This window comes from Gymnogyps californianus, chromosome 13, assembly GCF_018139145.2.
Source record: "Gymnogyps californianus isolate 813 chromosome 13, ASM1813914v2, whole genome shotgun sequence".
Classification (NCBI taxonomy): Eukaryota; Metazoa; Chordata; class Aves; order Accipitriformes; family Cathartidae; genus Gymnogyps; species Gymnogyps californianus.
In genome coordinates, this window is record NC_059483.1 from 17,996,784 (window position 1) to 18,008,966 (window position 12,183).

Consider the following 12,183-nt stretch of genomic DNA (forward strand, 5'->3'; position numbering starts at 1 on the left):
GTGCAATAAGGACATGTTACTGCGCTCAGCCTATAGCAGAACTGGGGTAGCAAAAGAATTGCCAAGAGGCCCTGCATCTGCTCAACAAATCAAGCATTTAGAATAAATGCCTGACACCAAGCATCTTCCTCCTATGCGTCTGTTTTCTTCCTATTAACTTAAGGTCTGATTGCTGTGTTCGTTGTATTTTCCCTAAATGGATGTTGACGCACAGCCCTCCTAGGCAGCTTAAAAAAGTATCAAGTGTAGACACAGACACATGCAGTTTATTTAAGCCTGCTAAAACACAGCCTGGTCACCAGAATTAAGCTGGTGTCAGCTGATCTAGTACAGCCTTTCAAAGTTTGGTAACTGAACTTACTTCATTACTCGTAACCACTTCAAGAACAAGAATGGTTCTTGTTCATCAAAACCCAGGAAAAGAAACGATAAGTAGCAAACCACAGATCAGCATCCATGACAGAAACAGAACTATAGGCAGTGACTGCAATGAGTCAAGCAGCTGGAAATCCTTTTAAATTATAAAGCAGTACTAAAACCATATTCATACACATGAATGAGCCCTTTAGCTCTCTGCTGCCCTGTATCTCAGACCATGCAACACTCAGCCCATCACTGCATCAACACAAAGCCTTTTGTCTAAACATCTTACACTGAGGACTGTTCACGAGCAGTATTGAATAAAAATGACAACTTGAGTTCGAACCTGTATTAAATGGAATAGTTGGCACAATAGCTGCTGGGATATATCAGCTAATAATAACCACTACTCAACACTACAACGATAAAAAAAACAACTTACCTATACAAAAGGCGATGGGCAGCTGGCTGCAAGAGGGCACAGGAATCTCACTTGGTGAGTTTAAAGGGCCAGACTGGGAAAGGCACAGTGGGAAAAACTTCTATAGCAGAGCCATGCTCACTTGAGAGAGCTATGAGGGACTTAACAATAACAAAATTAATCTGTAATTCATACAGCCTGATCCCCAAAACAAACATTTTGCACAATTTTAGAATGAGATTGCTTTTGCAAAGATGAGATCAATTGACTTCAGTTTCAATCACTTGCTGCTCTATTTAAGTACAAAGGAAACGCACTTCATATATCAGATCAAGACTAGAATCAGATTGCCATTTACCTGAGGTTTGAGTCAACATGTTAAAATTAGCTTTTATTTTTGAACAAAGTTTTCACCACCACTCTACAAAAAATGTTTTAGTGTTCACTGGCAGTTAAAACCACTTTGCATAGTGAAATAATACCTGCAAAATTCATCTTTCCAAAACAAGATTCAATTTTGCAGAATTCTGCAAGAAAGACACAGAAATGGTTGGGAGGAGATTTCATGCAAGAAAGGGTTGTTGAGGAAGCTTTCACAGGATAAGAAAAAAAAAAACCCAGAGAACAAAACCCAAGCACCTCTTAATTACAGTACATCGCTGTGCAAGATTTGCATGGTGCAAGCACCAGCTGAAGTTGTATCTTGTTCTTAGAAACTGTTTCTTTCTGTAGCTGACAAAATGATCCTCCTCTAGAAGACTTGTAGTAAAGAGCAGAAGAATGCACAACAGACAGAAATGAACTAACAAAAGTGCTAGTTTGTGGAGATCCTCCCTCGCTTTCTAGAGTGCTGCTGGAGTAGCATCTTGTCACACAAGTGAAGCGAGTCTCCTTTGGACCTGTGCATTTCAGAACCACACCTAAGTGCATGACCTTGTGCTCCAGAAGGCAAGGACTGCTCTGTAATACAAGTTGGCTAAAAAAAAGTTCCGCTTGGCTCCAGAAGTTTCCTGAGAAAATGCCATCAGTTATTAAAATTGACTCTACTTCGCTTCATAGGCTTCTGAATGTCTGCGGATCAGGCTGAACTTGCCTGTAGGGTCAGGGACATACCACTTCTCCCAGACTTCAGCGTATGAAGCTGTTCTTCCCCATGGTTTGAAATGTCCATTCCAATGGAGTAGCTTGGCAGCTTTCACGAACTGAGGAGAGTACCTCTTTCCAGCACTAGACCCTTTTATTGAAAAAGAAGCATTAGTGCCTGAAATAAAGGCAGCAGAAACACCAACATGCAATATTTTAACTTCAAAACAAAGGATTTTAACAAAGGAAATCTTGTCATTTATGGAGAAAGGAGGTGATATGGGAGGCAGAAATCAGGGCAAACTGAAAAACATAATTGGGTGCAACTGAATGCCACTTTGATCTGTCTCAGTATCTATTTTAATGTACTGCCTTAACTTCCAAGTTCTTTAAAACCCCCTTAATACTCGGATGTATTCAGCAGCCTACGTATTGTTCATTGGAAACAAAACCTAAGAAAGCTCTCCCAGTACTGGGGTTTCACTAGTACCAGAACAGATATGAATGTCTGTTTCTCTCAACAGTCTTGGAAGAAACACCTAGGATCACTTCAGATACAATATATATGAGGAAAATGAGAAGTAATTTGAGAGTAAGTCAATTCAAGAACATCCCCCTAGCAGTTCAAAAAAGAACACAAAGGATCAGGCCCACAAGCCCCAAGATGGTATTGCAAAGCAGTGTTTCTTAAAGAACAAGGTATAAAATAGGGAAAGAAAAGATCCATTTGCTGCATCATCAACTAACTAGGTGTCCAGCTACAGACCTGGAAAAACACACTGGGGGAGCAGTGTCAAATGTTTCATACATACCGAGATGCCGGACATTCCACATGGGATCAATACTGGAATGTTGCTTGTAAAATACAATTAGCAGTGGAGGTGTCGTGATGCTGCCAGCCAGACTCCTACTATAAAGTTCCTCTCTGGAAGAGAGGATGAAAAGAAGTTGGGAAAGGATGCTTGTGTGGCCCTAAATCAGTTGATTTGTCACTTGCAGCTGCATGACAGGAATCCACAGACACATACACAGCCCTTCATTTAACAGTTAAATGCCATCACCATAACCCAATCCCTGACCTACTGTTGCCCCCAGCTTGGGGTACTTACGCTACATTAAGTGCCATCCACTTCTCCAATTGCTTAGTGATGTTCTGTAATTTCCATTCTGTCAAATTGGCGACAAAAACTCCTGGATTGAAAGAGCAGGTGTTGGCTTTCATGGCAAGCTTTCGGATGGTTTCTTTTTTGTAATCTAGAAACCCAATGTAATTATACTGGGAAAAAAGAGAGTAGAAATTAGCTTAAAATATGGTCAAATTGCTATTTAAAGAAAAATTTTGCACAACTCCCAACAGACAAGCATAGCTTGAAGTTGTTAAAGCAAATACCCGTTCCTTTAAAACGAGAGAAAGAAAGCTTAAGAGGTCTAACATTTTAAAAATATGATTATATAAACTACATATTTTAAGGAATGCTGCATGGTCGTAGTAATACATATTATTAATATGGTACCACTCCCAGAAAAAGTATTTTTTATACACTCACAAATGAAAAATTCTCCCTCTGATGTTCTAAGACCTCCTGCTGTTCCACACTGGGAATTGCTCTCATTGTAAAGCACAGCAAAAATTTTAAGTGCTTTTACTGTGCCTAAACAGAAACTGCAGGCGTCACTTGTAACACAAACATCAGAGTAAATTGATTTGGGTAGGGTCAGTCACACCTTTAGGTTCACTGCATTTGGAAGTCAACCTGCAAGAACATTAAAACCAAGTGCCTGTTTACAAAGCCTGAGATCTATAGTATTGTTACCACTGAATCAGAATAAACCTAACCTGATTGCCTGCTCCACGGACAGCAACTTTATTAGTGGTTGAGTCACAATCATCTGAAAATGCAGCTGCATGTCCAGGTTTCAATGGAGTGTTGTAAAGTTCAAGAATATCATCTGGAAAATGGAAGTAAGCACAGAAAAATTAAAAGCCATCCTGATTAAGCACCGAGTGACTTTTTGTTCAGGTCATTGCTACAGCATATAAAACCACTCAGTTTAATCCAACTTATTCATGTTTACAAAGTTTTTACATCTTTCTGTGAAGTGTTTGCTTACTGTAAGAGATGGCATACTGACCTCAGCATAAGGCCAGCAGCAAAAGGCTAAGAAAAAGTCCTATACCTTGCACTATTATATCATCATCCACATAGATGGCCTTCTCTGCATGAGGTACCAAATTGGGCAAGTAGAATCTTGCAAAGGTTAACTGTGAAAACAAGAAAGCAAGAGAAGTGAAGAATTAAATGAAAAATTGTCCAAATAAATGTGAAATTGACTGATACTCCAGGCACTTATCTATGGCACTAAGGTCCAAGACAACTTCTATCAAGGAAGTAAAATAGGCAGCAATATCCTAGAAGTTATTTAAAATAAACAGGTTCCATCAATTCCTAGCTTCCTATGAATTTGTGCATTGATAAACTAACTTTAGAACTGGTCTATATTAGAATTTCTTATTTCTCCACATATATCTGCAGTATCTCTGAGTTGTTGGCATGCTTGACATGCAAGCTGCTATGTTTCACTGTAGCTAGCAGCAAAAAATGATACTAGGCATGCATATGTAGATATTCAAATCCATCTCTCACTATCTGGAAATTTATTTTTACTGAAATTTAGGAATTTGATTATAAAAGATTGCTTCTATGCTAAGAGATTTGGTTTTGATATCTAGTTGTGTTCAAAAGCCACTATCAAAATATATTGTTACTAACTAATAATTGCAAAAAGTAATCAACATCATCCTCACTGGTTTTAAGGTGTCTGCCTTTTGAGGATCCACTTGTACTTTCCCTTCTAAGACACGAGGGTCAAAATCCAAAATTCGGTATCTCAAATTTTTCAAAGCAGTGCTACTTAGCCACAGCCTGCAAACAGGAGAAAGGCACAGATCTTGTTAAATGAGACAAAATCAAATGAAAAGCTAGAGATCCGATTGACAGTGACACAGATCTTGATCTGGCCACTCAATTCCCTATCCAACAAACATACATATAGAACGTAATCTATGGCTGATATAGGTGGTGTCCTCTATGACTGCAAGGGCATGCCCACTATCAGCATACTGCACAGCCGTGACACATGAAAGGTACGAGGTTGCTTCATATTTTATTAGAAATATACGGTCCTGTTATCACAGGTCATTCACAAAAAATATCAGTGTGAACAGATGTGGGTAAAAATAAAAGGATCAAAGAACAATCTAGAAAAATGGAGAAACTTCATTGCCAGCATTTGAATTCCTTAGATGAAATGTAGGAAGTAACTTTTACAACCCCTCCACCAACAAACTCCAACCCCACTGGTTGGATATAACCCCACTGGAAAAGATGGCTCTTCCATCCCTGAAACATGACCAGAAGGAATGACTGTAGGACTCCTCACAGCAGCCTTGTCAAAAAGCTGCCGTAAGCAGCAGCAGACAGGACTGCAATTTAGAGGAGTGCAGTTCCAGGGAAAGGCAGCTCTTCCTCTTCTCAGAGATACTTCAATTTTACAGTATTGTGGGAATCTAATTAAAAGATCATTACCTCAAGTGATCCACAGTATCATTCAAAGTAACAATATGGAAAACCACGTTGGATCTGGTGTGACGGTAAATACTGTTCATGGCTGCAATTGCACCCCCAAGCCTCTCATCTGACGCTGCAATGACCACAGAAATCTCCTTATCATTCCTTTCATCTGCCAGCCTCTGGGGAACTGCAGGTATGAAATCTATAGGCTGAAGTCCTAATGGATTTGAATCTGTGGAGTACAAATGGCATCACATACTTGTTTTATGCGAATGAAACACAGACATTATTACTACGTTAAAATTCCCAATGCCTTCAATTATTTCTACTATGCAAGCACTTGGATGTCTCAGCTGAGGTGTGGATTACAGCGTGCCAGTATCAAACACTTAAAATATAGCACCTGCTCTTGAGAATCCAAGATGCTAACGAACAGGAAAACATCACACTTACAAATAAACTACATACATTTAACAGTACATATTCACACACAGCAGAACAAGGTACTAAAATGAGGCTTAAACTACAGTAGGCCGCACTTACCTTTGGTCCCCTCTGCCATGTCTATAATCTCACTGACTTCCCCCTCCCATTTACCCTAACCACCTTCTAGTCTTCTCCACATCACCCTTCCCTTTTTTTCTTATACTTTCTTTTCCTCTGAAGTAGGAACCAATGAAGAAAACAGAAATTCTAAATTAAAGTCTCTGTTGTGAATTTTTTCTCGCCAAAGATCAAGGCATTAAGTACAACCCATGTTCATTCCAGGGATCACCTACATTATCTAAGCTGAAACCACAAGAATTTATACTCATAGTATGCAGACAGAAAATTGGGAGAGCATTGAAATTTATTACTAGACCACATCACCTGGCAAATTTCCCACTATCTGCACTTTTTATCACAACACTGGTACCTTTCAGATGATCTAGACTATTATGTATTAGATAATTTTAGGTAATTTGAGGAACATAGCAAACAGGGACTTGGCAGTTTGTGGGCAGTAGTCTACTGTTCACAAAGCTGGGCTTCTGCTTCTGTTTGCCATTTCCTGATGACAGAGCTCAACAGCTTTGACTTCAACTGATTCCTGGTTAAGGCCTGTCAGGCTCCTATTCAGCTGATGTTGGGAAGCACCTGTACAACTGCTACCCAGAAGCAACAGCTTCCAGGAGTGGCAAACTGGGACTTGGCAGTTAATGGGGACACGGAGGGGCTCTGTGGGACCACATGCAGTTCTTAAAAGTGGACTCCCGAAAATGAAAAGGCTTTGCTAAGTAAACTAAATCATATCTTAATGACTTTTAAAGCCAGAAGGAACCCTACTGCTATCTCGCCTAGCTTCCTGACTGAGAAAAGTCACAGGACAGCAAGAACAGACAAGCCCACCAAGCTGAAGTTTCTTGGGTGTGAGAACAGGAAAATATCTACTCATAAAAGAGTACAAAAATATCTTGTTATGCAAATGATTGATCATTATCATACACATTATTTCAGCAACATGGTGGTTTCTGTCTGGCTAGAGCATATGCTTTCCCACCAATCTTAAAAAAATATTTTTTTTTTTTTTAAATTAAAATAAAACCCAACATACCTGACAATTCCCGTTTCAAGAAGTCACTGAGGCCTAGGAAGTTATGATGAAGAACTAGCAAAAATATGACAACAGCCACTACAAGGATGGAAATGTTCACTGAAAATTTGGAAGAAAAAAGTTTATCAATATAACCAGAGAAAGACTGGGAAACTCAGAAAAGTACAAAAGAGATTTTTAAAAAATTAGACATATGCATATAAACATACCTTTCCTTAATGTCATTTTTCTCTTGTTATTTTATTTATTAGCACAAGGTTCCTGCAAACCTGCAAGAGAAAAAACACAGCAGTCACTTTCTACTTCCAGTGCATGCCTACACAAGGCATAGCACACTATCACCAGGAGTGTCAAAACAGTTTCCGAATGCAGCGAATGTTTCCTTCTCTTAAAAAGATAAAACTGTATGTCACATTTTAATAACTGAGTACGGCATCTCAGTAAGTACGTAGCTACAATGACCTATCTAAAGAACAACTCAGAGATAAAAAGGGAGACATAAAGATCTTGCCACTTACTTCACTGACAGAAAAAAAACCCAAACTCCTTCTGCCAGTCAAAAGTGATCTGAAAAGAATCTGGAAAATTACGTATGGTTTCTTTACTGTTGAATCAATTTATTTAACTATCTGAACTGGAAGCATCCCAGCAATAAGGCAAATGATCATACATTTCTTTCCATACTTAACTAACTGCAAGATTTTGGCAGGACACAGTAAGATTTTAACAAATAGCATTATACACTTTCAAAACCATGAAATTCTCTACATAAAATATAACAGACTATCAGCTGAAGTGTCATCACACAAAAAAGATCACAGAAGTGTGAAAGAAGGTATTACCATCATGTTATAGAAGGGGGTAAAAACACAACGCAATGATGCAATTTTGGTATGCAATTCAAACACACTTATTCATTATTTAACAGTAAATGTGATTGTGAAATCGGAACAAGAACTATGCATCCTGGAATGTGAAGCAGCTCTCAAGTAACACGCAGAAAGCACTCACACCATAACAACATGCAAAATTCAAGAAACAGTGACAGTGCTATATTAAAACACTTGCAAAATCTCCAAAATGCCACAAACTGTGTTGTGACTATTATGTGTGTGAGACATAACCATTTTCTTTCCACTGTTGCATTTCTCCCATGGGGAAGATACATTTACCAAGCACAACAAATAAATGCCGCGTGCCACGTCTACAGCGCTACTGAAACGGGTCAGGAGACATAGCCTTAGTTTATAGGAGTACAACGCAACGTTTCTCTTTAAAATGAAGTATGTTGCAATGCCTCTCAGTCCCTGTGGCAGCGATGCTGAGGGTGCACGCACATACGTACGACTTCTGCCCTTCAGTGACACTACGGCAGCCTGTGCTAAAAGCATTTACAGATTGACTTTTCCAGAAATTATTGTCAATGCAAACACAAACCCACGCTAAAATTCTCAAACACCCGCTCATCGCTACGCTGCCGCAATTTCAGTTACTCTGGTGACGCGGTTTCCACACACCAGGCTGGGCACACCACTGTTCCCCCCCGTTTCTCTCCATCCTCCACGCGCTGCATCGCCCAGCAGCACAAACCGCGCTCCCTCGGGCCGCCGCCTCGGCGGGGCTCCCGCACAGCTCCTCCTCCGCGGCCCGCGGGAGGCACAGCCCAGGCGGGGGCCCCAGGAGCCCCTCTCCTCCACCGAGACCTCCCGTTGCCCTCACCGTCCGCCCGCGCCGCCGCCAACTGCCACCTCGGCAGCGCGCCGCCCCCGCGGCCGCCACCACCCACCGGCAGCCCAACGGGCCGCAGGTGTCCGCCCCGATGCCTGATGGCCGCGAGGCGCGACGGCCGCGCCGCGCCTGCCTTGCTGCACTAGCGGGGCGGCGGCAGCTGCCGGCGACTTCGCGAAGAAAGCTCGAGCCTTGGGCGGGAAGGACCGCCCGCGGGCTGCCAAGTCATTGTCGATTTCGGACAGGCGAGCCCGCAGGCGCCTCGCACCTGCCGGCTGAAGGCCCCTCAGTCAGGGGTCCTGAGGATCGAAGCCGCCGTTGCCGGGGAGACAGCGTCCCGCGCCGCGTCGCGCCGGCCGTTGCCGATGGCGGCGCAGGGCGACGACGGCGCAGGGGAGGCTGAGGCCCAGGCCGAGGCCCGGGGCAGCGGCGGCGGCGATGGCGGCGCAGAGCCGATGGCTGAGGCAGGAGGCTGCCACCTCGGGCTGACGGAGGACGGGGCGGAGCGAAAGGGGCGTGCTTCCGGCCAGCTCAGCAGCCGCCTTCCGGTCCTGCTTCACCGCGGAGGGCGTTGCGCCGAGCCGCGGTACCCACCGATCGGGCCCGCCGCCTCCGCCTCGCAGGGCGACGCGGACAGCCGGCAGCCGCCGCAGGGCCCTGAGGAGGACGAGGACGAGGAAGACGACTACGACGAGGAGCAGGACGAGGACTGTGAGGCGCCGCTCTCCGCCGCCGCCATGCTGAACATCTTCCGCTCCATCCCCACGCAGATGGTAGGGCAGCCGCCACGGGAGGCCCGGCCGGGCCCTCGTCCCCTTGTCGCTGCTGGCGACGTGGCTGCGTGCGGGTTTTAGAGTTCCGCTTCCTCGGTGCGGTGCTGGCACCTGCGTGTGAGGAACTGCTGTTGGGGGCTGAGGGGTGGTACTCCCTGTAATTTCGATTTTTTGGTTTGAAAATTCGAGCGTTAATGTGCTGAAAAATGAAGGTAGTATAGAGCTGTGCAAGGGAAACCTCCATACTTTTCTGTCTGTGCTATATACAGCCAGAAGGCAAAGTGTTTTCAGCGAGAGCCACGTTTTCTAAAGTCACGCAAACACAGGTGACATACCTATTGTATCCTCTCAAGCATATACTCTCTTTTGTGGTGTTACGGTGTACTATTTTACATAGTGATATTAAGCTAACTACAATGGTATTTTGAACTTGCATTACTTATCCTGAACAGACAGTGCTTGCTTTTATTTTTAGACGATGTGGTCAAGACTGTAGGGGAGGTGTTAAGTGAATTAAGAGCTTAGTTCTTTTACACTTGTGATCCAGACACCATCAGAAAAATAATTCCAGTCTGGTTTGAAAGTTGAACAAAAAAGCTAGGAACCTGTGGTCAGGCTGACCCTAGGCTCTAACCTGAAAGAGTTTAACTGGTAGGTTTGTGTTTTGGGTAACTGACAAAAAATCTCTTTCCACAGGACTACAAGGGCCAAAAATTAGCAGAACAGATTTTTCAAGGAATCATTCTTGTCTCTGCAGTAAGTATACTAGAGCTATGGGTGATAATATAAAGGACTTTATTTTGTTTTCTGATCTTACAAACAAAGTTTTTTTCTGATTGTTTGCCTTAACTGGGTCACTAAACGCTTTAGACAAAATCAGAGGGGCTGTCATGGATTAAGACTTCTTTCAATCTTTTACTTTCATTATTGGCCTACAATTTTGAAAACAAGGTTAGAAAGATGTATGAACTGTGCTTTTGAAAAACCTGTATTTTTCTACTTAACTTCTCCCCCCTGCCTCCCAACTTAATCATGGCATGGGAAATGTTTTTGTTTATTTAAAGTTTGATCTTTTCAATTTATTTTTTTGCAGATAATTGGTTTCATTTATGGATACATCACTGAACAGTTTGGATGGACTGTCTACATAGTTATGGCTGGATTTGCTTTATCATGTTTGGTAAGAATTTTTTTTGCCCAAACCAGAAAATACGTGCATTATTTAACCTGAAATAATTGTTAAATTAAGGGGCTGTCAGCACAGACACGTTTGCTATATAATTCAGATTGTTAATACATATTTGTACTTTCTTTGATCTGTAGGAAGTGGTTTACAAGCCAGTAAGTGCCTTTTCTAAAATGCTAGTAAGATTTGAGAACACTGCAATTTAATACTGCTTTTGAATTAGTTTTTCATTTCAATTAAATGTTACTTTTAAGTCAAGCTGATAGCATTGATTAACAGAAAGGACAGCGAGTGGAGTAGTAGCTTGTCACGAAAATTTTGCAGCTGGCCCGTGCCGACCAAGGAGAGAGGCTAGGACACAAAGGATGGAATTACAAGAGTAATTCCTTATTCATGCACATGAGGTGTCCCATTCCAATTGGGGCACACCGAATGCAGTTTTACACATGGTTCTTACACCTTTCAAGCATTCAGATACAACATGATTTGACCAATCACTACTTAACACACACGTACGACTGTTTTGAAAAGCCAGTGTAATTCTATGGGCATCATCATCAGCTTGTTTCTTGATCTAAACGTCCCTGGAGTCAGTCTTGCTACAGTTACTTATCTACAATGTCAGATAATGGGAGTGTTTCAGCGAGGTGTTAGAGGGGCTAGGATGCTGGCGTTACCTCAGTAGTCCAGGGGTATCCTTTTTTCTTCAGGGTGGGTGCTGTTGTCATCCTCATCCTTGCAATGAGCTGGGGTCCATTAGTCATGCCTAAGTAAACATGACTATGCAGCATACAATGTAAACTATATATATATGTTTATAGTATGAAATTGTACGAACTTTCTTAAGACTAATTGGTACAATAGTTAGGGAATGAGATTTTCCTTACAAGCTGTACAAAACACTTATCTAGCATCTTCATTTACATGTTCTGACTTCATTCCTTTTCTCTAAGCTAACGCTCCCTCCATGGCCTATGTACCGCCGCAATCCTCTGAAGTGGCTACCTGTCCAAGAGTCGGGAACAGAAGAAAAGAAGCCAGCAGACAGAAAGCCAAAGAGACATTCTAAAAGCTGAAAAAATATGGTTCTTCATGCTGTTACTTTGTTAAATTTTGTTAAATTTTGTTAAATGCATTTCCAGTGGGAGATACTTCTTGGCTTAGTGTTTGGTTTTTTTCTTACTACTTTGTATACTACCATGAGTACACCAAGATCTGCAGAGAGCATGAAGGCTCTCTAAATTTTGTCTGGAGTTTCAGTGAAGTCACTGGGAAGGCAGGGGTGGGGGGATTAACTTTCAAAGGCTACTGGAGGTCACATCTCACTCAAGTATTTTAGTAAAAAGGAACACAGCGAATCAAATCAAGTATAGTTAAGCTGTTACCATAGCCTAAAAGATAACATACAGCTGGGCTTCTACTAAAATATTTCTAACCTTGTGTAAAACAAGCTGTCAGTAGTGTCA

General features: G+C 42.2%; 2 protein-coding genes across 4 annotated transcripts; one reads left to right on the forward strand and one right to left on the reverse strand.

The window, feature by feature from the left end:
• Nucleotides 1–246: 246 nt before the first annotated feature.
• On the reverse strand, nucleotides 247–9,081 carry GLT8D1 (glycosyltransferase 8 domain containing 1). Of its 3 annotated transcripts, none has more exons than XM_050904537.1 (10): nucleotides 9,027–9,081; nucleotides 7,240–7,299; nucleotides 7,031–7,129; nucleotides 5,452–5,668; nucleotides 4,671–4,788; nucleotides 4,043–4,127; nucleotides 3,702–3,814; nucleotides 2,974–3,140; nucleotides 2,677–2,789; nucleotides 247–2,015 (listed from the first exon to the last, which is right to left on the reverse strand). In XM_050904537.1, exons 2-10 carry the CDS (start codon nucleotides 7,253–7,255, stop codon nucleotides 1,825–1,827), a joined length of 1,119 nt encoding a protein of 372 aa, XP_050760494.1. In that variant the 5' UTR covers nucleotides 7,256–7,299; nucleotides 9,027–9,081; the 3' UTR covers nucleotides 247–1,824. The 3 variants fall into 3 exon arrangements, with proteins under 3 accessions (XP_050760494.1, XP_050760495.1, XP_050760497.1); XM_050904538.1 differs by lacking the exon at nucleotides 9,027–9,081 and adding an exon at nucleotides 8,548–8,666; XM_050904540.1 differs by lacking the exon at nucleotides 9,027–9,081 and adding an exon at nucleotides 7,549–7,596.
• A 121-nt stretch (nucleotides 9,082–9,202) lies between these two features.
• On the forward strand, nucleotides 9,203–11,868 carry SPCS1 (signal peptidase complex subunit 1). Its single transcript, XM_050904525.1, has 4 exons — nucleotides 9,203–9,531; nucleotides 10,228–10,287; nucleotides 10,625–10,711; nucleotides 11,671–11,868. The coding sequence occupies exons 1-4, from the start codon at nucleotides 9,214–9,216 to the stop codon at nucleotides 11,791–11,793; spliced, it is 588 nt and encodes a 195-aa protein (XP_050760482.1). The 5' UTR covers nucleotides 9,203–9,213; the 3' UTR covers nucleotides 11,794–11,868.
• Nucleotides 11,869–12,183: the final 315 nt, after the last annotated feature.